Here is a 25695-nt window from a genome sequence, read left to right as displayed (position 1 = left end):
GTTGTTAGAGAGAAAATAGCATTATTTGTAGGGGAAATTATTTGTCACTGTCTCCGTATGGGGACTTTTGGGGCTGTGTGCACCACCCTACCACAGCCTGATCAGTGGCACTGCCATGGTGACCCAGCTGCTGTCCTGCCACTTGGCCTCTGAAGATGCAAAGTGCTTAATAAAGAGACTAATGTCCCTATAAACAGGATGCGGGAAGTTGCACTGATATCTCAAAGGATTTGCTTGTAGAGCATCACAGGAAAGCATTGAGCACATCTGTGTATTAGGAATTATACTTTCAGTTCATGCCCAGCACATGCTTTAATCTTGGGCTGCTACCCAATCCATCGCGAAATCACTGCCTGCCTTACTTGGAGAATGCTTAGGTGTTTGCAAACTAATTTTAGAATTAGCCTACCTAACAGTGAATATAGCGAATGAAAGTATGTATCCTAAAGATAAAGAATGTGTGTATTATCTGTCCTTTTTAATCCTCTTCATTTAAAATCTAAGAACTAGATTGTAAGCTTCTCTGTAGGCAGAGATCATGCATAGCCAACGTTCAGGCAGTGCTTGATTAGACGCTGTTGATGGTATTTGGCCTTTTATATCCCATGCATCCTTGTCCCTTCTCATCCCCACCTAACCCGCTCTTCTCCTTATAGAATGTATGTGAGAACTGCAGAGGAACCTTCTGTGATGCCTGTTCAACAAACGAACTGCCTCTTCCTTCAAGTATTAAGCCTGAGCGAGTTTGCAATCCCTGTCACGAGCAGCTGATGAAACAGTACTCCACCAGCCCAGCCTAAGGCTGGAGGCCAAGACCTGGACCCACCTGCCTCTACCTGTGTTAGACGTCAGGATTCCCAGAGTCCAGGCCTTACAATCATCTTGAGTTGATAGAAATGGTTTAAATAAACCAGGTCCAGGAAGAAAAGACAGTGGTTGGGGCGCTGGAACTTTTGCTCGTTTTCCCTAATGACTGTATAAATAAAAGTTACTCAGTTGAACTTCTCTCTTCTAAATCTAGACAATCCCACTTTGAAGGGTTTGTTTTACGGCATGTCTTTGAAAGAGCTATTCATTTGAGTGAATAGTGTTAACACTGGTAGATCTAATAGGAGAGGGTCCTTAGCGGATAAGAATATAAAGAAAAATGATCATCTTCCTCTATTACATTTGCATATTTGAGGAGGAAAGATAAATGTTATCTAGGATCAAAATGACAGATGTTATATATTTTCCCAAGTGCTGCTAAACATGAACATTATTTCCTCTTCAACCCCACTACCTACCTCTTTAAAGTATCTCTACCAAACTGTGAACACAAGCTCAGGGAAAATAAATTAAAGAGTAATATAAGTTCTAAATGTACTTAAAGCAATATTGTAATATATTATAGTTTCAGGACAAGAATTTTCTGGTCCTGGCCTGTAGGTATGTTCATTATCGGAACAAGGTGGAGGAGCAGTTGCTGTTTTCCCACGTAATGACTTCAGGAGTAAATACCTGCCCTTTTCAGTCTCCAGCTACAAACAAGCCGCCTGTCTCCCCCAGTCTCCCCTCTCCAAGTCGTAAAGCAAATGGTTAGTTTTTAAGATGGGGTTTAACTTTTGCAAATAAGTATTGAAAGCAAGGCTGTCAGGTGTTAAGTAAAGCAATTTAATTATGTCCATGGCAGAGAACAATGAGCTCAGAATATTAAATTCTTTCTTGACCAAGGGATCCTTTATTCTGAGCCAAGAATTAGAACTGGTAGACAGGTTTCTTGGAAAGTATGATACTCAAACATCTTTCAGTAACAAGCTTTGCGGGGGGTGGTGGGGAGGTATGTTTAGCAAGGGAAGGAAAGAAATGGTATGTGCTATATTCATTATGTTACATGTGCCTAGATTGTAACTGGGTTAGAATTCTCAGTGGAAACATTGTATTTGATAAATTCTGTCTCCTAAAAAAGGGTTACAGCCTAAGAAAGAGTTGTTATTTCAGAAGTCTGGTGTGTTATTTGAAGCTGAATTTTAAGAGTACTAAGGAAAAATAAAATCGAATAAATCTAGCCTAGCTTGTCTTTTTTCACCTTTAAAAATTTGTTTTTTGTGATTCTTCTTTCTCCTTATTTTTGGCTACCTACATATGCCAGCAGTGTTCTAGGTGCCACAGATAATTTGGGGAATTATCCTAAATTAGCAAGTTATCATTAGTTTCAATTAAATTGGAAATAGGCAGCTCTGTACATAGACTGTAAGATGTAATAAGTAATTAGACATGAAGTGTTGTTTTTTTTTAAAGCTCCAAGGATCTATTAGTGCAGCAGCCCACAAGAGCAAGGAGACCAAGTCATAAAAACCTTGACTTAATGTTAAGCTTATCATCCTTAACCTTTTGCACTCGGATGTCGAGTGTGACTCGACACGGTTAGCATCGGTAGCAGCTCGTATGTCGAATTGTATTGAATGTATCAATAATTTGAAATATTAAAAAATCCAAATAAATAAGTTTGTATGAAAAGAAACTCCAGTTTTTTATTCTACTGCCGCGCTTTGTAAAATCTGGGGTATTTAAAAAATTAAATCCTGAGTAGAATAAAGGAATCGAGAAAAAAAAGCGAGTGCAAAGGGTTAAAATTTGTGCTTTCCACCATTTCCAACAGCATCAATAAGAATTAACCAAAGAGGCAAACAACTTTTACACTGAAAACTATAAAACATTGCCAAAAGAAATTAATGATACCAATAAATGGAAAGACACCCCCCCCCATGTTCATGAATTAGAAAACTTGATATCCTTTAAGATGTCAATAGTACCCAAAGCCATGTAGAGTCTATAATGTAATCTCTACCAAAAATCCCAATATAGTAGCAATGGTGGAAATAAAAGCATCCATGCTAAAATTCATACAGAATCTTAAGGGGTATCCAAATAGCCAAAATGATATTGAAAAAGAACAAAGTTGGAAGTCTCACATTTCCTGATCTGAAAACTTATTACAAAGCTACAGTGATCAAAACAGTGGTACTGTGATAAAGACAGAGACCAAAGGAATAGAACGGAGAGCCTAGAAATAAATTCATTTTATGAAAGGACTCTAGGTATGGCCTAGTGATTTCCAGGTAGCTCTCAGGGCTACTATCACAGCCTCATTTCAGCTTTGCTCAACAGAAAATGCCACCCCTTTTTTAAGAACTATACTTCAAATATAAGTGGCCATCCTTTTCTAGTAAAACATCTTTTAAGTAACTTAATATATTCTCCCCCACCCCCAAATGTTATCCCAGGTCCCATCTTAAAGGTTCTTAGACATTTGCTTGGGGATTGTCAATTATTGAAGGCTTCCATTTTATTCTCAACACTAGCGGCCCAGTGCACAGATTTATGCACATTGAAAGGAAATTAATTAGAAGGTGGCTGGCAGGGCGGGACTGAGCGAGATGGGTCCAGCCAACCTCCCACATGGGGTGGCGCCGGGGCTCGAAGGGTGTCTGTGGAATGAGCGGGGTCCTTCCAGCAGGTGGGGTCCCTCGGCCTGGCCTGTGGGGAATCGGGCCAAAACTGACAGTCCGACATCCCCCAAGAGGTCCCACAGTGCACAAGAGGACACTGCAAAGTTGCTGTCGCTCGGCCGCTCCTGCGTTGAGCATCTGCCCCCTGGTGGTCATTGCATGTCATAGCTACCAGCCAGCCAGTCAACCAATTGCTTAGGCTTTTATATATATATATATAGATTCCTCAGGACAGTTGATTTTGTAAGCATGACAGTCAATCTACCAAGTCAGAAGTCAAGTACCTGGCAAGCACAATTGCTATGCCTAGAATGACAAACTTTACTCAAAGACAGCCTATTGCCCTGGCTGCTGTGGCTCAGTTGGTTGGACATCTTCCCATGCACCAAAAGATTGCTGGTTCAATTCCAGTCAGGCACACATGGGTTGGGGCACATGCCCAGGTTTCAAGCTCGACCCCCAGTTGGGGAGGTAGCTAATCTGTTTCCTGCTGTCACATCAATGTTTCCCTTTCTCTTCCCTAAAAATCAATAGAAATATACATTTTTTAAAGACAACCTAACATCTTGATATATAAAACTGGTTAAAAGAACCATTGACCAGTTGTGAACATGGCTGAGGATGTCAACATTCCTAAGAGTTAATAATAATTAAGCTTGGTAAACAGATCACTCAGGCCTCCAGGAGGCAGGGAGATGGAAAATTATGAGTCTCCAGGCAGCAATATTGCCTTGCCACTGTGGGGTGCTGCTTTCTGGCACAATACTATCACTCATACTCATTTACCACAAATAATTTACTCATTAATTAGAGCAGGTTAAAAATCAGCACGATATTATCACTTGTATTTCATTTGCCTTCTTAAGGGGGCAAGAAATAAATGGAATTTCAGCCAAGCTATTAGGATTATGAATAACTAAAGTTTCTCTTTTGCTTTTGGTATTTCCAAATGTCATTGCCAAATGGCAAAAAGAGAGGTGGTGAGCCTCTTGTATTTCAATTAGAACCAGGTAGGTTTTGGGACAAGTCTTTGAATATACTTGTGCAGTTTCAACTGCGGGATTCAAATTAGTCTGAATCACTTGAAAAGCTTATTCTTAAATGTACCTTGGTGATCCTGTTTCACCGAATCCTTCCATATTCTACTCTGCCTTGGCTACAATGCCTTATCACCAGGTGCTTTCAAAGTCCTCTCACTGGGATGTCCTAATTCTGACACAAAACTTAGAAGCCATAAAAGGGGAAATTTAAGAATTCGACCACATAAAAATATCCTTCCATAATAAACAGTGACGAAGTGTGTGTGTGTGTGGGCGGGGGGGGGGGGGGGATGTAGAGGGCAGGGAGGTGTTAATACTAGTTCATTGCAAGAATAACAGGTTTCTGCTAACTAGTTAAGAAGAAGACCAAATAGAAAAGTGGTCAATAATCACAGAAAAGCAATGAGCAAAATTCAGATTGTGGAAACTTCTACACGTTAATCTTATCTGTTCAAAAATAAAGGAAAAAGTAAATGGAAGAGTGAACATATAGAGTAAAATAGGAAACAAGCACTTTAACTTCACTAAAGAAATTTGAATGGCCCAAAAGCTTATGAAAAAAAAAATGCTCATCGATTGTCAAGGAAGACAAATTGAAACCACAATGGGGTACCACTACACACAGAATGGTTGAAATTACAGGATGACACCATTAATTGGTGAGGCTATAGACCTAGTGCAGTGGTCGGCAAACTCATTAGTCAACAGAGCCAAATATCAACAGTACAACAATTGAAATTTCTTTTGAGAGCCAAATTTTTTAAACTTAAACTTCTTCTAACGCCACTTCTTCAAAATAGACTCGCCCAGGCCGTGGTATTTTGTGGAAGAGCCACACTCAAGGGGCCAAAGAGTCGCATGTGGCTCGCGAGACGCAGTTTGCCGACCATGGACCTAGTGGAACTCTCATATTGCTTGTGGGTATGTAAAATAGGATGACCACTTTGGAAAGAGGTACGTCAATTTCTAGTAAAACTTAAAATATACCAACCTTACAACTCAGGATATTCTGCCAAGTACTTACTCAAAAGAAATTAAAACATAGGTCCACAAAAAGGCTTGCACAAGAGGTTCATAGCAACTTTATTTGTAATAGCCCAAATGGGAAACAGCCCATTGTCCACCAGTGGTTCATCTAACACATGAAAAGTTAAACTGTGGCATGTTCATATAACAGAATACTACTCAGCAATGAAAAGAAACCAAGCTGAAACATATGGATGAATCTCAAAAACACGCTGAAGAGAAATTTACACACAAACACATACTATATGATTCCATTTCTATGAAGCTCTAAAATGGCCAAACTAATCCATGGTGAAAACCCTAACAGGGAGAAGAGATGGGAGAGGTGCAGAAACTTCCTGATGTGATGACAACGTTCCATAGCTTGCTGGGGGTTTGGGTTACAAGTTGTACATCAAGACTCATCAAGTGGTACACTTAACATTTGTTCACTTCACTGTAAATTTTACAATTAAAAACTTTATATGCCCAAAAGCTTAAGTCAAATATGGATATTTACAAACTTTGACACACATAAAGAAAATAGATCAATGGGTGCACAGATGATAAAGTATGGCAAAATCGTACCTTATTGAGGTGATAGGTATAGGCATGCTTATAGTTGCCTTTATTGTATGCTTGAAATTTTATATTTAAAAATGTCACTTTATTGTATGATTGAAATTTGATATTTAAAAATTTCACAGGGGGGATAAAGAGGCAGAGTAACCAACTGCAATGTGTGGACTATTTAGATCCTGACATTTCAAATAGATATTTTTGGTGATAAAAAGAATTAGTATTTTTAGGAATGATGGTATTTTTAAAGTCCTATTTAAAGAGATGCACACTGAAATACAAGTGATACTATGGTTTGGATTTGCTTTAAAATTAATGAAGGTGATTAGTATTAGGGATTGTAAGAGAACAACAGAAAAGGAAATTCAAAAGCTCTAAATGTGAAATGCTACCTCATAAAATACCATTGCAAGTGTGTGTGCAGGCGCTTAACCTCTCAGAGTGGCAAAGAACAGTTGCAAATACACTGTCAGTGAGGCTATGGGGAAATGGGCACTTGCACTGCTAGTGCAAACTAAGAAAAAAATATACAGATATAAATTTAATTTGATATAAATTACAAGTGCACATATTCTGACCATTTATCCCACAGAGAGAAATTTATGTATGTACAAAATGACAAATTTATACAAGGCAATTCATTTCAGCATTATAATAGCAAAAGATTGGAAACAATTTATATGTTCATTAGTAAGGGACAGGTTCAATTGCATACATCCATAGTGTACAATCCCTTTTAAAAAATGAGGGAAGCCCTGGACGGTAAGAGCCTCATCCCGTACACCAGGTGGCATGTTCGATTCTCGGTTGGGGCGCATGCAGGAGGCAACTGACCAATGTCTCTCTGTCTCTGTCTCTCTGTCCTTTCCTCTAAGATTAATAAAAAACAAAAAAATTAAAATCAAGAAAAGAGGAAAGATTGTGTATAATGACATCAAATGATCTTTAGGATATATTAAATGAGAAAAGGGTTCAGAATAGTATGTATAGTTTGCTAAAAAGAAATGAAAGTGTTTATTATATTTGCTTATCTATACAGTAAATATCACTGGAAGTTTACATTAGAAAGTGGTGACAGGGCTGCCTAAGGGACTAAGTGGCTGAAGTACAGGATCAGAGGAAGTACACCCCTTCATATCTCTAGAATATTATTTCTTTCAAAAAATAAAAAAAACAATTTAAAAAATTATCTAATTTTTCATATCATCAAGGTTTAAACACCAAATAAAACCTTTATATCCCCTTCCTAAAATGAAGAAAACCACCCAACTAAAAAACTGGACAAAAGATCTGAACAGACACTTCACTGAAGACAATATGAAGATTCAAATCTATAAAGATTCTCAACATCTTATGACACTATGGAATCACAAACCAAAACGAGATACCACTACACACTTATTACATTAGCTCAGATTCAAAACACCGGGAACACCAAATGCTGACCAGGAGGAGCTGCTACAGGAACTGGCGCTCATCGCTGGCAGGGATGTGAATGGCACAGCCAGCCGCCTTGGAAGCTAGTTTAGCGTTTCTTATTAAAACTCAAGTCTTACCATGTGACCCAGCAATCCCACTCCCTGGCATTTACCCAAATGAGTTAAAATATTATGTACACACAAAAACCTACACATGACTGTTTATAGCAGCTTTATTCCCTTCGTACAAACTTCAAAGAGTATCTTCTAATCTGCTGAATCAGGAGGGAAAAGTCCATTCCTACCACGTTAGAGCAATTTTTTTGAAGGACAATGGAACTTAGGCCTGCCTCTACTGTTGAAATACCATTCTGCTCTATAATATGTGTCCTACCAATTGAATATAAACCCTTTCACATGATTTAGGGGAAACTATGAAAACAAAAGAATGTTTTAAATTGTAAAATGAATAGGATGTAACCCAGAGAAAAATCCCCAAATGAGAATCTGCTGAGGGATGGTTTAGGGCAGAGGATGCCAATAGGACATTTGACTAATAAGCAGGGCCCTTGCCTCAAAATGTCATGTAGATGGAAGTGCTTTCTCCTGCTGCTTCCTCCCCACTCTGCAGGTATATCCAGGCTTCAGAGACTTCCGCTCCATAGCGGACTCAAGTCTCCCTCCCACCTGGCAGAAGCTGCCTTCACCCAGGCAGAGAGGGACAAATATCTGGGTTCTGCTTCATTCTCTGGCATCAGTGAGTATCTCAGATCATATCACAATCTAGCAATTTCCTCCTTGGGATCTACACAAAAACCTAAACTTTGATGAGCTTCCTTATCAGAGTCCTCCCTTAGAGCTCCTTGAGAAGTAGCTAACTAAAGCAGTATATGGGTAACCTGGCCATATCCAATCTGGCAATTCTGATAGCTTTCCCATAAAGATTATAAAGACATAAATAGAAGAGAAAACCTCTGTCATTACTTATTTCAATAGCAACTGATGATAACCCAGTTTTGTCAAATTTTGGGAAAGAGAAATATGTCTTTTGATTGGATAGAAATAAAAGATCACTTTTATTCTATCATGTGCTTTTTTACACATGCTTTTTTACACCTGCCTTCTCAGCAAGCATTCATTTAGTAGCCCAAATTATGAGCAATAACTTGCTAAAGGGAGGCTAGGAAAAATACATGAATTTGTAAGACTTCCCAAGAATGGCCACCTTTTTACTGAGAGCTCAGCCACTAGTGTGGCAGGAAGATACACCCTTTCCCGCTTACCCACACCACACACACTTTAAGGCTTTTGCTCTCATTCTTTTCCCAGAGATATGCAAATGAAATTCATTAGCTCCAAAATAAAGTACTTGCAAATGAATTAATTCTTCACCATCCCCAATCCCAAAAGACCCTACAGATTTTTCCCACAGCAAATTGGATGCCTGCTGCTAAAGGGAGGGAGAAAAGATCACATTCTAGCAGATCATACAGCTACAGACACCAGTTTGCACAGCTCAGTACACATATATGAAAACATATTTCCATCTAAGTAGTAATGCTGAAGCTGTTAAACTGGGTAAGTCATGTTCTTATTGGATGACAAACACAACTGAAAGTTAATCATGTCTCCTTATAATAATATACCAGGACTTAATGTAATAAAAATATATTTGGTTTATCCACACACTCCAAAATAAATACTCTTAGGTAATCTGCCTGAACCAAGCTTTCATTTATTAACTATTTACAGTACAGTGATTTTGTATCTTAGCTGGTAATCAAAGATGGTTATGTACTGAGTGAGAGAAGACATAATCTCTCTTCCAAATATCACCTCTCAGAAATCTGGACTAATTCGATCTTAAGACCTAGAATTGCATCTCTTGGTAACTACATAGCAGTAGTGACCCTGAGAACAGGAACAAGGCAAAGAAAGTATACAGGACTTTGATTCTCCTACACAGGTGCACATAAAATTAGTTTATTAATGACTACATTTTCAAGCCAGCCATTTTAATCCAATATTTAAATAACAAGCTATTTAATATGAAAGCAGAATGTACTGCCACAATGTGACAGAAGTACAGCTTTATCCATAAACCCTTCACACAATTATACATTAAATGCTATTTTTATTTAAGCAAGGCACCCCTACTTGTTCTAAAATATGGGATGTGCTACCCCACTGAAAAAGCAAATGAAGGGACTTAGATTTTTTCCTATCTAGAGCTGGTTTAAATTCAAGTGAAGCCATTAGGTCCTTAGGGACTGTTTTGAGATGTCACTTCACAGTTTTGAGACTAACACCCCTAATGTTTACCCAAAACCAAAAAAGGGGGTCAGGGAACGGGGATGTGTTCAGACAACATTTAAGTTGAGATTGAGACTAGAATTCCCTCCTAAAGCACACAGGAACTATGTTAAATGCCAGTAGCACAAGCTTAGAAAGGCCAAACATTTCTAAAGATGTGACACTGCCAAATAGTTGTCCATTATACTAACCAATGGTATTTACTGTTTTGTCTCAAATCTTTTTTTTTTTTTAAACATTCCTACCCCTTAAGTCATCAATACACCTAAAATTATAACTACTCTACCAAACCATAATGATTCAAAGGTCTGAAACCTTTCTTTGCTTTGGTGAGTATTTGGTTAAAATAAATCAGTATTTTATTCCATAGGAAGTTTATATCAGAGCTCTCAAAAAAATCATTTTTAAAATGGGAGGAAGATTTTAAAGGACAGTGCTGAATAAAAATATGCAGTCTTTATATTGGATAACATAATCTCTATGAAAACAAATTATTTAATCATAAAATAAAGACCAGATTTGTAAATCAGATCCTATCATGGACAATTTAAAACAAAATTTAAATTTGTGTTTTATTTAATTCCAAACTGAATCTTTCCTTTTTCTTTCTAAACAGTCCACTACGGAATTTTTCTTAAGCAATTAACCCAAAACCCCCATATCCTTTCTCTAACAATTGCTGCTAAAACACTGGAACTGTATATCCCATATCCAAGAAAGATGTGCAAATGAAATGCTTCTTGCTTCATCCTGAAAATAAAACAAAAAGTACAGCACATTTACTAAAAACGAAAAAGTGTTGAACATGTTCCCATATCACTTAAAATAACAAATTCAGTAATTTTTTTTTCTTTCCAATTTCATGCAACCTATCTGAAAACTCTATTAAGTTGAGGTAAAAAAAAAATTAGTTAGGCATCAGTATTTATAGCCTGGTATGAAGATAGGAAGCCTTTTAAAGTGGAGCACAGAATATATTTTACACAGATTTTAGCTAATGTAAATACGTAGTATCAGGAGACTGTGGTATTTTACATCCAAAAACAGCCCATGACAACTATTATAAAGAAATGTCCCAGGTGTTTTCAAAATCTCATTGAATATCTACCACTACATGTAGAAAAATGATTACAATGAAATATACTAAAAGATTTGCCCTGGTCAGTGAGGGTCAGTTGGTTGGAGCATCATCTTGTACACCTAAAGAAGGCAGGTTTGAGTCCCAGTCAGGCACATACCTAGGTTGCAGGTTCAATCCTGGGTCGAGGAACTTAAGGGAGGCAACCAATCAATATTTCCCTCTCATATTGATGTTTCTCTCTCTCTCTCTCAATAAAAACATATCCTTGGGTGAGGATTAAAATCTATATATATATATATATATATATATATATATATACACACACACATATACACACACACACACACACACACACACACACACACACACACACACACATATATATACGTGTATATATATGTGTGTGTGTATATATATATAAAAAGATTTTATATATATACTAGAGGCCCGGTGCACATTCGTGCACTGGGGCGGGGGGTCCCTCAGCCCAGCCTGCACCCTCTCGCAATCCGGGACCCCTCAGGGATCCTTAGCGCTGCTGCGGAGACGGGAGAGGCTCCCGCCACCGCTGCTGCGCTCACCAGCCATGAGCCCAGCTTCTGGCAGAGCGGCGCTCCCCCTGTGGGAGCACACTGACCACCAGGGGAAAGCTCCTGCGTTGAACATCTGCCCCCTGATGATCAGTGCATGTCATAGCAACTGGTCATTCCATAGATTTGCATATTAGGGTTTTATTATATAGGATGATGTGTGTGTGTGTGTGTGTGTGTGTGTGTGTGTGTGTATAAAAAGACTTTATAGGGGGAAAAAAGAAAAATACCATATAACATTTAGTCAAGAGAAAAGACATCAAGACATATTTAGATTTGTCCCATGTAAGTTAACCCTATGAAATCATAAACTTCCTAGTACAACCATTTTCTTTTTTTTTTTTTTTAAATATATTTTATTGATTTTTCACAGAGAGGAAGAGAGAGGAATAGAGAGTTAGAAACATCGATGATAGAGAAACATCGATCAGCTGCCTCTTGCACACCCCCTACTGGGGATGTGCCCGCAACCAAGGTACATGCCCTCGACCGGAATCGAACCTGGGACCTTTCAGTCCGCAGGCCGACGCTCTATCCACTGAGCCAAACCGGTTTCGGCACAACCATTTTCATAACATCACTTTAGGAAAAGAAACAGTGGTACATTAAGTGTACATATCACTGGTATACTCTGGTTTCAAATGTATCACTTTAAACATTTTAAAAATATCTTAGAAATGAGGAAATGTGCTCAAAATTTTTATAGAAAGAAAAACAAATACAAGCACATTGCCAGTGTATTATGATTTATAGCTACTAAAGGTGAAAAATTATTTTTCAGCTCACAGAATGATGAACGTTGAGAAAAAATGCAAAAAGCCTATATATGGGAAAAATACTCAAAGCCACTATCTATATATATAAAAGCCTAAGCAACCATTCAACCGGTCGCTATGACGCGCACTGACCACCAGGGGTCAGATGCTCAACGCACAGGATCGGGCTCCCTCCTGTCTGGATCGGGCTCCCTCCTGTCTGAATCGGGCTCCCCCATCTGGATCTGGCCAGTGGGGATCTGGCCTGTAGGGATAAGGCTCCCTCCTATCTGGATCGGGATGAAACAGGCTCTCCAACATCCCCCAAGGGGTCCCAGATTGCACGAGGGTGCAGGCCAGGCTGAGGGACTCCACTGGTGCACAAATCCATGCACTAGGCCTCCAGTCTATATATATATAAAAGCCTAAGTGACCGAATAACCAGTCACTATGACACACACTGACCACCAGGGGGCAGACGCAGGAGCTGCCCCCTCTGGTGGCCAGTGTGCTCCCACAGCCAACCTCCCGTGGACCCTCCCCCTGGCTGGCCAACCTCCCGCAGTCCCTCCCCCGCCAGCTGGCTGGCCCCAATGACCCCAATAAGGGCCTCCGGCCAACCTCCCATGGTCCCTCCCCCTCCCACCCAACCTCCCGCAGCCCCAATTGGCCCCTATCGCCGGCCAGGCTGAGGGACCCTAGCCGTGCACAAATTCATGCATTGGACCTCTAGTACAATCACAATGAATTCTGTTTCCCAGGAGAATTCCACTCCTTATAGTGATACTTCAATTATCATGATGAGTTTTATCTTTATTAAAGAGAACAGTTTCCACCATATTACAAATTAGTAAGTTAATGATTAATTTATCAATTGAAAATAGTTCCCACAATTGGACCTCTTAAGTTTACCTTATTATCTGGAGTCCCCAGAAGTCTTATTTTCCCTTTGGACATGAATTCAGGAACAATTCAATATACCTATGCTCTGAGAATGACAAAAAGAGAATCATTTCAAAAAGCTGAAAAGGCAGAAGTAATATTATATATATAGCCTTTTTTCTCATAGTTCAGACAGAAACTCAAACCCTTTGTACATTCGCTTTCTTTTTTTTTTTTTTAATATATATTTTATTGATTTTTTACAGAGAGAAAGGAAGGGAGAGGGATAGAAAGCTGGAAACATCGATGAGAGAGAAACATCGACCAGCTGCCTCTGGCACATCCCCCACTGGGGATGTGCCCGCAACCAATGTACATGCCCTTGACCGGAATCGAACCTGGGACCCTTCAGTCCGCAGACTGACGCTCTATCCACTGAGCCAAACCGGTTTTGGCTACATTCGCTTTCTTAAACTAAAATATAAAACCAAATTAAATCCTAACTGACTTTGGATAGGAATATGAAGGATCATTAGCAGACCAAAAAATGCTTTTTGTTACAGTATGTCTCATCCTTTTTACATTTAATTTAGTGGTAATGGCAGAGTACAATTTTCCCAAAGAAATATTCTAGGAAAAATCCAAAACAGAAAAAGGCATTTGTAAGCAAAGACATGTATGAAAATGACTATGAAAACCATGGCAGTACTTACGAACATGGGACCGATCCTTGAGCATAGCTGCAACAGCATCCTCATGGGTATCGAAGTGCACATCAGCTTCTCCTGTGGCCTTCCCACTGGAACTGTATTCCATGGTGATTCTAACAGGCTTCAGTGGAGCAAAAAACTAAACAACAAACAAATGAAGCCAAAAGGAACATAATGGTACTAGGTCCAATTTCTAGAAGTCTAGTAGTTCTGCATATTCCTTTCAGGCTTTGATTCATATACTTTAATTTTTTTATTTTTATTTATTTTTTTTAAGGAAATATCTTCTACCATCCCTTCTGGCTTTTCTGATCTTCTTAGAACTCAAAGTTCATTTCAAATATCTGGTCATAGACAACTTATACTATAAATACAATACTATGCAACAAATGGTTCTCGATGTGCTTTTTATACCAACAAAGACCACTTTTATTATTCCTCCCACACACATCCTTCCACTTCTAAGGACTATCTGTATATACTATCACATATACTTTATTTCTTAATAATTCAATTTTACCATTTTTTCATCAGGCATGTACCTGATAACCATTTTCTTATCAACACTACATAACAGAGCTACCACACTAAACAGCTGTCATTCCAAACCAAAGCAACAAAATGCAATGCCTTAATGAAACTGCAACCTTCATTTAGGTGACAATTTGATACCTATTAGGCTTCTTGAAATAATGAAGACAACTCTAAGGCTCACTAACTGAAAACTCTAGGTTTGAATCTATCTTAAGTTTATGCCCTCAAGTTCATGAAGTCAGTAAGTACTTTGTTGTTTTAGCTTTCCATTTTATACAGTACCTATCATGAAATAAAAATATTCTTAAAATTATTTTTCTCAAAAAAGTTAGGGAATCCTAACGCCACATGGCTACGCGGTCTAACGAAAGCTCCAAGCACTTAGGAGTACTGAGTTCTTGTCCAGGACCTAACTGCTCTGTGGCAAGTTCCTCTGGGTCTCAGCTCACTAAACTCAAAACTGAAGAGGTTGAACCGATTTAGAGGAAATCCACTTTCTTTGAATACTAAACCCACATCATAATATTGTGCATCAAAAAAATCCTCTTATCCACTATACACGTCACTTTAAAATGCAATAAAAGCCATACTTCTCAGGTTAAGAGAACAAAACAAGCCTCCACAACCATGCAGAGGTAAATCGTACTGTCCAAAGAGACTCCAGAAATACTGTATCTTCTTCTCTACCTTCCTGAAATTAACAGAAGCTCAATTTTAAAACTTTTATTCTAACCCACTGAGATTAGATATCTTACTGCCACACACGTTTATAATGTCTTGGGCATTGGCTTGGAAAGGCAATCCTCTCATATGAACAAAATGTAGTGAAGATGTAGTTCCAAAATCACCAGGCTCCGGAAGCTTTTCTGACATCTCCTTAGGCAATTCTGAAAAGTGGAACAAAAAGCACCATCAAGAGCATAAAAGCTTCAAGAGTTATTAACAGATTACAATTAGGTGTGACATTTATGTCAAAATCCTTAATGCCTCTTGAACCAGTAAGGAAGAAGGACTTGAATTTTAAAAGCCAAAATGATCTGAAATTTCTGCCTTCTTACAAATAACACTTGAACACCCATAAGAATTTAGTGCCAAGGGCAACCCTTTTTGGGACCCTTTTCTCCTGCCCAGAACTCTACTCTTGATGTAATAAACTTCACTTCGCTTAAAAATTTAGTGCCTCAATCCATTACCAGATTCCAAAAGAACATCCTATATAATAAAAGCTTAATATGCTAAGTGTCTGGTCAACAGGTAGGCCGTTCAACCAATCAAAGTGTAATATGCTAACGATATGCTAAGGTTGCTCAACCGCTCACTATGACATGCACTGACCACCAGGGGGCAGACACTCTGACCAGCAGGTTAGCTTGCTGCTGGGGTCTGGCCGACTGGGACTGAGCGAGATGGGCCAGACACACTCTGGAGCCCTCCCGCGGTCCCTCCCTGGCTGGCCAACCTCCCATGTCCCTCCCCAGCCCCAATTGTGCACCAGTGTGGTCCCTCAGCCTGGCCTGCTCCCTCTCACAACCCGGGACTCCTCGGGGGATGTCAGAGAGCTGGTTTCGGCCCGATCCTGCAGGCCAGGCCGAAGGACCCCACTGGTGCACGAATTCTAGGCCTCTAGTCTTTCTGTAATAAGGGAGAGTGGGGAAAAATGATTATTAATGAAAAAAATCAAGGAAAGAGTAATTTTCTGGGTTATAAGCACTAAAAATTAAATAAATATGGTAACAGGATAATCCCAGGGCACCAGTTTAAGAAGGATTTAGCAAACTTCAAAGATTTCAAATGTTGCTTTGGGTTAGGAATAAAAGAAATAATTAAAAGAGGCAAACAAAACTCCTTACTTCAGTCAACATTCCTGCTTTCTACCTATATCTTTTCCCACCTTAGTTTAAATATTGACATTTCACTTCCTGGTTATATTTGTGCCACCAGCTTATCTGATGCAGGATCTACAAAAGTTATTAAATTTTAAAAACCTATTAAATAATTAAGCCTTTCTGCATATATTCAAAGTACATACTACACTCAAAGACATATTAAATCTTTAATTCAATTCCCTTCTCCAATAATCTTAAATTTCATACAAATGGTAAAAATACAATTTTTTTAAACAAATATCAAGACATAGAAGATAGACCCAATAGTCTCAACAAGAGGCAGATCCTTACCAATTTCTTTCTCACTTTCATAAGCTGTCATAGGTCGAATATCCTCATTTACTTCCTGTTCTTCAAAGACCACGTCTGGCTCAGTTATATACTTAGCAGTAGGAGATGCCATTTTCTTTCCCTTATGAGAACCAACATGTGTTCGAACTTCATTCCTTCTGCTTGGAAATATCTCTATATATCTATGTCAGAGCAAAAGAGAACATCACAAATGGTGCAAAGTAATTTTACAATGAACTCATTTAAAATAAAACATGTATATATAGTATTTCCAATAGCTTATGAAACACAAGTGTCCAAAGATAACAGGTGATAGTAAGAACAGATATTATTAGCCCATGTAAAAGTATTCTCAACAGAACAGATCACTGATTTAATCCTCCCCAAGGTAAGTTTTCTCCATATACATTTGAACAACATTTCTACCTTGTTTTGCTTCATGAGAACAACTATGCTATAGTTAATTGTGTGTATGCAAAGAATTGAACTGGTAAGAAGAGTTTTGTTTTCCACAGGTGGTTAACAATCTACTGAAGCTTTAAAATTCAATTCTGTGAAAATTAATCATATTCGTGTAAGAGATTAAGTCACAGTATATGAGTTCCTTCAGAACTTCGTTAAGAGTTTATTTAATGCCGAAATCGGTTTGGCTCAGTGGATAGAGCGTCGGCCTGCGGACTGAAAGGTCCCGGGTTCGATTCCGGTCAAGGGCATGTACCTTGGTTGCGGGCACATCCCCGGTGGGGGATGTGCAGGAGGCAGCTGATCGGTGTTTCTCTCTCATCGATGTTTCTAACTCTCTATCCCTCTCCCTTCCTCTCTGTAAAAAATCAATAAAATATATTAAAAAAAAAAAAAAAAAGAATTTAATGATGCCCTGACCGGTTTGGCTCAGTGGATAGAGCGTCGGCCTGCGGACTCAAGAGTTCCAGGTTCGATTCTGGTCAAGGGCATGTACCTTGGTTGTGGGCACATCCCCGGTGGGAGGTGTGCAGGAGGCAGCTGATCAATGTTTCTGACTCTCTATCCCTCTCCCTTCTTCTCTATAAAAAAAAAATCAATAAAATATATATTTTTTAAAAAAGAGTTTATTTAATGAGAACTCATGAACATTTAAATGTCAATTCTGATCTGCTTGGCAGTGAGACTCTCCATTAAATCTAAGCTTCTGGATCCAATTTTCTTTTTCTCAACACTGCTTTTCCAAATCAGGTTATTAAGCTTGAAGTGTAAAAATCATTTTATATAAAGACCTATAAAGATTAGGTGGGCACCACTTCTTAATTTATTAGAGTTCTACATTGCCTTAACATCCCCACATAAAATAACTTTGGTGTGTTCCAAGATACATTATAATATGAAGAGTGCTGAAAGAAAAAGGGGAGGGGTGTTGCTTTGCATACTTTTTTCACTTGAAACAAATTTAATAAAGACCTTTGAACCAATTCTATAAGTAATTCTGAAATACAATGGCTTTGGATTGGCTTTTGTGAGTACTCCTCCAAAATTAAAGTTAAAACATAAAAGAAGCCACCCATCACTCTGTGCATCCTAAGGTGATGTGATATAGTCTACAGAATCATCTACAGAGTATCCACATCAAAATGTTAACTTGAACCAATTCAAGACTTTAGCTCTAGCTTCCAGTTTCCAGGAATAATACAGGATACAAAGGAACAAGTTAAATGACACCATGAGGATGCAATAAGATAAAAATAGGACATGAGACACTATACAGGACAACTGTCCCAATTTCTTCAAAAGCCAATGACATTTATAAAGGGAGAGGGAATAAAAAAATAAAGAAGGGGATTTGCTCTACTTTAAGAACTGCAGACGTAACAGTCAAATACAGTGTGGGCTATGTCTAGATTTTGGTGCCAAAAAAACGCAACTGTAATGATGTATTAGGTATAATTAAGATAATGTGATTATGGATCCACATTAGATAAGTTGTTGGTAATTTTGTTAGATGTGATAATATTGGGGTCATGTAAGAAAAGTATATTTTAAATTGATTTTAGAAAGGGAGAGAGAGAGAGAAAGAAAGAAAGAGAGAGAGAGAGAGAGAGAGAGAGAGAGAGATGCATCTATCAGTTGCCTCTCACACATGCCTCAACCAGGGATGGAACCCATAACCAGGGCATGTGACCTGACTGGGAATCGAATCCGAGACCTTCTGGTGCACGGAAGGATATTCCAACCGAGCCACCCAGCCAAGGCAAAAAAATATATTTTATAGATGCATACTGAAATAACAGATACATCAAATTACCACGTCAATGATTTGTTAATCTAAGTGAAAGGCATTTGAAAGCTCATCATACTACTCCCTCTACTTTTCTGTTTAGATCACCTGACATTCATATTACAGTGCATTCATCAAAATGACCCAATGTATGATACTCCTGCATCATTAGTATCTACCTTACTCACCGGTTACCAATTTCTTCCCTGTGTTTCAATAGGGCTTGGTTGGCCATTTCTGGTTCTTCAAACTGCACATAGGCTTCTCCTGTCTTTCTTCTCCCTCTGTAGTCCATCACAAAAGTAATGTCTACTATATTCAGTCCTAGGACACCAAAAAAATTATCACAAATTAGTGCTAACAGGAACTTTTTATACTTAAAATTAACTCATTCATTCACATACTAATGTTTTTACTTTATTAGTAAAATTTGAAATCCATTTTGCCAGTCCCAAAACTAGATACCTAATTGAAAGAAAATTATTATGCAGCCAAAAACTAGTAACACCTACACATCTGTATTTCCAGAATGTTTAGGGCCCAAGCAGTTCATGTAAAACACAATTCTCTTTTTTTGCCATTATGTAATAGGAGAAATAGAGATTTAGACTAACATCACTACTAATGTAACGATGCATATTTTACAGCTATGAATTCTAATTCATATAAATTGTTAGCCTTAATATGGACACTGTTATGAGAAACACTTATGTAATTCATAAATACTGGAAATCCGAATGACGAGTTCTCCCCTACAGAACCTAATATAACTGCATGCAGTTACCTAGGAAAAGGAGACAATGCGGGGAGGGGGAGGGGATACGAGGCTCCAAACATGATAAAACTGAAAAGCACCTGCAAAGAAGTCTATAATGTCTTTCTCATTGCAACTATAAGGAAGTCCTCTCAAGCGAACCACACCATCATTTACCACAGGGGAAGATTTAACCTGCAGGCTCTTCATTAAGGCATCCACATCTTCATTGTTTATCTCATATACTACAAAGCAAATGCACAAAAGACATATCAAATTTACATAACAAAGGAATACGCCTTTTTAAAATAATATATCAAGAATTTTAAAACTAGTATTTTTTTAATCTTTATGTACTTCTCTGGAGAAAATAACATGACACTTATTGAATATTTATATGTGCCAGGCGTCATTCATTTAAACATCACAATTGGTGAGATAAACTTGGTCAACATCTTCATTTTATAGATAAGAAACAGAGATGATCTCTGTGCTTCATTTTTGTACCCTGAAAAAGGGTATAGTCATAACATCTAACTACTTCACTATTGCTAAGGACCAAATGAAACTGCCTTGGAGAGTATCAAGTCCTACGTAATGATCCTGAAAAGCCACAAGGTGACTTCACGTACCTTCCACATACCGCTGCCCCATGTACAAGCGGTGCTTTTCTAAGGCTTTCTGCACATCCTGCTCTGACTCCATTTCAATTAAGGCATCACCTCTTCGTTTGCCATCTCTATTTAACAGGAAGTGTATTCCATTCTCACCATTACGGATTCTGCAGTCTAAAAGTATGTGAATGAAAATCAATTAAAACCAGAAATCAACTATACAAGCCACTAGAATGCAATCTTCCAACACCAAAACAAAACAAGAACCAAAATGCCTGCCATATTCCTAACACAAGCCCCCATCACTGAAGCAGTCCAAATGCCAATGAGGTGGTAATCTCTAAAAAGTTCCACGTGAAAAAGATAGGCAAACTTTACCACATACGTAAGTTTATGGTCTCCTGGTCATTAAATGGCAATTTAAACTAGGCTCAACAAAAAAATGTATTATGTCCTTCTCAATGCTTCTATGGTTATGTTTATGCATAAGTGTCTTCTTTTGTTACAATCACAACCAGAAAAACTCTAAAATACCTCCTTAAGGATAATTTTGCTACCATAATTTAACTTTTCTTTTTTATTACTATGAAAAGACATCCCCTTATTGCATACTTCTTATAATGGGAGCAAGTGGAAGATATAAATGACTATAAAATGCCTGACCACACAATGCTATACATATTAAGGTACTTGGTATAGGTTACATTATTTTTACAACATTTAAGGTAGCATCTTCTAAAACTCTCTTAAAAGGAAAATTAAGAATCAGTCAGATATAGAAATAAAAAAACTAACCACAGATATGTAACCCTCCAAACATGATATTAAGGAAACTATGCCACTTCATACTAAGTGATCATGTATTTTAAATGTTATGTTTTGCATAAAGAGCTACTCTTAACCCATGTTCCCGCTAACATATTTCCACTAACAGGTTTGGCTTTTTGATCTGTGCATATCAAAACTTCAGAGAAAACTGGTTTTATGTATTAATTAAATCTTAGTCCTAGCATTTAATTTTTTGTTGTTTTAACATTAAATTTTTTGTTGCATTCAGTCTTTAAACCTGGTATATAAACAAATAGTACACATAGTGTCACTTGGTATGCACCAGTTGAGACAATTCTCAACCATCAAATAAGATGTTTACGGCATAGTTTAACTTGGATTTTGTGGGACTATCTTTTGCTCAGACAAAATTACATATTTAAAACATACCTGAAAAAAAGCTAAGCACATCTTCGACAGTGCACGACCAGGGTAATCCTTGAGCTCGAATCAGATAAACATCATCCACTTCCTCTCCTAACTTGGATGGAGGCAATTCATACTCGGGGGGAGGTGGAAGGTCTTCCAGGTAGGTAGCTTTAGACTCCTTCCAAGAGAAATGAAGAATATAAGATTTCTTTGATAACTTACTTAGAAAATGTTTACTTCTAGAAACTAGTGCTCTTGATGTTATTTTTAGGGGACAGATACTATTTCAGAGGCAAGAAGTAAGATATACGAACCTAACTCATCCTGTTTTGGCTTAAATTGAACATCCTAAAAGTAGCAAGCAGGTATATATCCTAATGGTTTGGCAGGACACAAATTTTAATCAGGCCTTGTTTTGAAATTCTTCGGTCCCAAATTGCACCTAATAGTGTTTTTGTTAAGGTAGAACTAGACGGGTCCTTTCAATTTGACAAATATGTGAGTGCCTGCTACTCACCCTGAACCATATTTATGCCCTCATCTCAAAAAGTTTACCATCCGTCAAACTTCAGAGGGAAGGTAGGGGAGGGTGGGGGCAAGGGGGAGAGATCAACCAAAGGACTTGTATGCATGCATATAAGTCTAACCAATGGACACAGACACCAGGGGGGTGAGGGCATGTCTGTGTGTGTGTGGGGGGGGGCAATGGGGGGATAAGGACGCATATGTAATACCTTAATAAAAAAAAAAAAAGTTTACCATCTACATCTTGGCCGGTTGTTGCTCAGTAGTTAGAGCATGGCCTGTGCACTGAAAGGTCTCAGGTTTGATTCCCAGTCAAGGGCACATACCTGGGTTCTAGGCTCAATCCCCGGCCCTGGTCAGGGCTTGAGTGGGAGGCAACCAATTGATGTGTGTCTCTCATCTCTCTTTCTCTCTCCCTCTCTCTCTGTCTACCTTCCTCCCTCCCTTCCATTCTCTCTAAAAAGAAATGGAAAAAATATCCGTGGTGAAGATTAACAAAACAAAAAAAAAAGTTTACCATCTACACTAAGACAAGCATACAAGACGAGATGCTTTAATGCTATAATATACATCATAAGAATTCAAAACGGAGCACTAACAGAAGACATGAGATGGACCTTGAATGACAGACTTCTGACAGATATAAAGGAAAGGGCACTCCAGTTTGAGATGTGAGGGGAGGAAGCAGTATGAACTTGAGCCCATTTGCAAAACAGCAATAATCCCATTTGACTACACTGTAGGGTCCAATTATGGGCCAAGGAAGATGAGCTGGCAAAAGGAAGTTGGCACCATTTAGCAGAAGGACTTGAGTGTGTCTCCTTAACCTGGTAGGCACAGGGGGAGTTAATAAAAGACATTTAGGAGTGGGTAAGTCAACAAGACAGCAGGATGCTTGGAAAGATTCATCTGTCAACTGGTATGCCAGACCAACTGAATAAGGGAAAGATCATCAAAAGCAATAGCAGTTGTGTGCGCTAACAGGAGCCTGAGAAATACGTAAAAACCTCTACTGCATTTTTTACACAGTGGGTAGGGGGTGGAAGAGGGTATGGGAGGATAAATGGTGACGGACAGAGACTTGACTTGGGGTGACGAACGGTTATAGAATGGTGTACCTGAAAGCCTGTGTAATTTTGTTAACCAGTGTCACCCCAATAAATTCAATTTTTTTTTAAAAAAAAGGACTCCGTTTTACAAAACTAAGCAAAAGTTGACATTTAGTAAGATTCCAACAAGCACCATAACTGTAATGGGGAAGACAACTCAAGTTTTTAAGATTTGCACTTTACTGGGCTGAGGAAAGAGATGCCTTCGTGCTCACACGGGTTCCATGAAGACGCGCGTCTAATTTTATGGAGTCAGGGATAAATGTACCTTTAGCAGAGGTCAAGAATGCAACCAGCACTACAATTAAGGTGGGTAAACAACTCAAGGGACTTGCACTCGACTGGGCTAAAGAGAGAGACGCTTCACTCCTTTGTATGTTCCCATCATCTTCCTGAAGACGTACATGTAATTTTAAGAAGTCAATGACAAATGTAAGCAGTGAATCACACTAGTAGAGGCTCAACAGATATCATTATAGGAAAAAAAAAAAGAGAGAGAGAGAATAGCCAGCTCACAAGGGCTTATTAGAGATAGTTTGTTTTAATAAAGGTAGAATTCCATAAGATCACAAGATTATTCAGAAAAGGGCAGCAGAAAGTATTGGGCCAGGATTCAAGTCCATTAGCTCAGCCCCTGGCAGACAGCAGCCCTGCCGACAAGCCTCCCAGGTTCCCCGAGTTCGAGGGGAAGCACTAACTGGGTTCAGACAAACATGACCCGACGCCCCAGGAGCTGGATACTCCAAAAGCGTGGTGACATTTCCCAGATGCCACGTAACAAGCAGAAAGCAAGCTTCCTAACAAGGCACACAGTATGTGCAATCTGAGTTCTCAAAGCACACACTGCCTTTTAAAAAGACAACCGTGGAGGCCCATTCCTAGATCCCCAAATCGTGGCCTCCGGCCCCAGACGTCCCCTCTCCTCGCCAGCCCCCCCCCCCCCGCCCCCCACCAATCTGTCTCCACACTGCCCTGCCGGCGGCGACCTGGGTCCTGAAGGACCTTCTGTCAGAGGAGGTGGAGGAGCAGAGGTGACCTTCAGTGGCCTGGGGCAGCCCGCCTTTCCCCGGGGACACGACCGAGGGAGGCTGGGGACGAGCCTCCTTCCCCCACGAGCCCAGCCCACGCAGCCGTGGCGCGTGGACCGTCCCAGCAGCGGGCCGCGAGGCGCCCCCGGCCGCCCAGGCCTAGCGCGCGGGCCGCGCGGAGACTCCCACCCTCCGCGGAGCCGGGCCCCCCAACTCACAACCAGCCGGCGGAGGGCGACGGGGACGCGGGGTGGGGGCGTCAGCAGCCCCCCCAAACCTACCATGGGCCGGCAGGAAACAGGCCTCAACCTTCACCCCCAGCCACACTTACACTGCCCCACCGACCAGAGGCTCAGGAGAACAAAACAGGGAGAAAACCCGAGGCCCGGGAGAGCGTCCCTTGTTCCGGGGCCCAATCGGAGGACGGGGCGGCCGGGGCGGGGGCGGGCGCGGCGAGCGCCGCGGGTCCCGGGCCGCGCACGCGGAGGTCGCGGGGACGCGGGCGCGCGGCCGGGGGGGGGGGGGCCGGGGAAGGGTCTCGCGCGCGCCCCTCGCGGCGCCCACGCACCTGGCTGTAGCCCCGCGCCGGGCCGGCGGCCGCCGCCAGCGACTGCGGCAGCAGCGGGGCGCGCAGGGCCGGGTAGGAGGCGGCGGCCGCGGCGGCGGCGGAGGTGGCCGCGGGGGGAGGCCCCGCCAGCCTCCCGGCGGGCGCAGGCCCGGTCTGGAGGCCGCGCGTCTGAGAGGCGGCGGCCGCGGCGGCCCCGAGCAGCAGCAGCAGGCGGCGCCGGCCCGAGACGCCCGAAGGGAAGGAGCCGGCGGCCGAGTAGAAGGGCAGGCAGGCGGCGCCGGTGCGCCGGCAGCTGCTGCAGTTGCAGCCGCAGCCCCGGAGCAGCGCCCCGAGCACCCAGCGCGTCCCGGCCATGGACTCCGGAGGCGGCGCGGGGCCTGGAGGCGGCTGCGGCTGCAGCGCGAGCGGAGGGGAAGTGGAATCCAGGGCCGGGGAGGGGCACGGGGCACATGCGCCGCCGGCTCCGGGCAGCGGCGAGGCGGAGGAGGGCGCGCTGCTCCGCCCCGTCTCCGCCCTCGGGGCGGGGCTGCCTGCGGCCGGGGACCGGGTGGCGGCGTGGCCCAGGCCCGCAGCCGCGCGCTCGTCTACCCGGTGGGACTGGATCCCGAGTGGGCCAGGCGAGGGCTCCCCTGTTCTGAGTCCAGACGTGAACGCGGGTCCACGGACACCCGGCGCGGTCTCCTCCGAACGCGTGACGTGACGGGCGCAGGCTGTTTCTGGAAGGAATTGTGATCCTCTGCTTATAAGAAGTGTTGGGGGAAATAAATGCAGGAGGCTTAGTAGCCCCCACACTTGAGATATCTGCGGAAGGCCAACTTTCTTTTAAAATGTGATCGTTACTTATATGCTGACTATACATGCATTTAGCAAAGATCACACCTCCCTTAATGAATTAGTGTATTCACAAGTGAACAGGCAGAAGTTCGCAAAAGAATTGGTTGTGCAGTTTTCCTCCTGTGGCCAGGAGACAGCTCAGATTAACAGGCAAAAGGGAGTTCTGAGAGTAAAAAAAAAAAAAACGAAAAAGCTAAAATTTTGAACTTTTTTATTGTAGAAAATCTCAAAGAAAAGTACAAT

General features: G+C 40.8%; 2 protein-coding genes across 7 annotated transcripts in view; one reads left to right on the top strand and one right to left on the bottom strand.

Moving 5' to 3' along the window:
* RUFY3 (RUN and FYVE domain containing 3) overlaps nucleotides 1-1001 on the top strand; it is a 77434-nt gene extending 76433 nt beyond the window's left edge. For all 5 annotated transcript variants that reach the window (XM_054728524.1, XM_054728516.1, XM_054728514.1 and 2 more), the window contains one exon: nucleotides 657-1001. In XM_054728524.1, coding sequence (XP_054584499.1) covers nucleotides 657-800 — 144 coding nt within the window. In that variant the 3' untranslated portion in view covers nucleotides 801-1001. The remainder of the gene's footprint in view (nucleotides 1-656) is intronic.
* A 9051-nt stretch (nucleotides 1002-10052) lies between these two features.
* Nucleotides 10053-25068, bottom strand: GRSF1 (G-rich RNA sequence binding factor 1). 2 transcript variants are annotated; one of them, XM_054728513.1, is made up of 10 exons: nucleotides 24619-25068; nucleotides 21410-21566; nucleotides 20210-20365; nucleotides 19679-19822; nucleotides 19012-19147; nucleotides 16576-16757; nucleotides 15164-15285; nucleotides 13868-14003; nucleotides 13185-13260; nucleotides 10053-10596 (listed from the first exon to the last, which is right to left on the bottom strand). In XM_054728513.1, the coding sequence occupies exons 1-9, from the start codon at nucleotides 24970-24972 to the stop codon at nucleotides 13211-13213; spliced, it is 1437 nt and encodes a 478-aa protein (XP_054584488.1). In that variant the 5' UTR covers nucleotides 24973-25068; the 3' UTR covers nucleotides 10053-10596; nucleotides 13185-13210. The 2 variants fall into 2 exon arrangements, with proteins under 2 accessions (XP_054584488.1, XP_008155695.1); XM_008157473.3 differs by lacking the exon at nucleotides 24619-25068 and adding an exon at nucleotides 24332-24366.
* Between the last annotated feature and the right edge of the window lie 627 nt (nucleotides 25069-25695).

Source organism: Eptesicus fuscus, chromosome 2 (genome assembly GCF_027574615.1).
Source record: "Eptesicus fuscus isolate TK198812 chromosome 2, DD_ASM_mEF_20220401, whole genome shotgun sequence".
NCBI classification, from domain to species: domain Eukaryota; kingdom Metazoa; phylum Chordata; class Mammalia; order Chiroptera; family Vespertilionidae; genus Eptesicus; species Eptesicus fuscus.
The sequence above is the reverse complement of the archived record's forward strand: the minus strand, read 5'-3'. Positions and strand labels throughout refer to the sequence as shown.

Excerpts from the sequence above, each read along its gene's own strand:
- GRSF1 (XM_054728513.1), bottom strand. The coding sequence starts at position 24,972 with ATGGCCGGGACGCGCTGGGTGCTCGGGGCGCTGCTCCGGGGCTGCGGC. Across the intron at positions 19,148-19,678 it reads CATTATAGACTTCTTTGCAG|GACTGAATATAGTAGACATT; the intron begins GTGCTTTTCAGT and ends TTGGTGTCCTAG. Across the intron at positions 15,286-16,575 it reads TGAAAGTGAGAAAGAAATTG|AATTGCCTAAGGAGATGTCA; the intron begins GTAAGGATCTGC and ends TCCACTTTTCAG.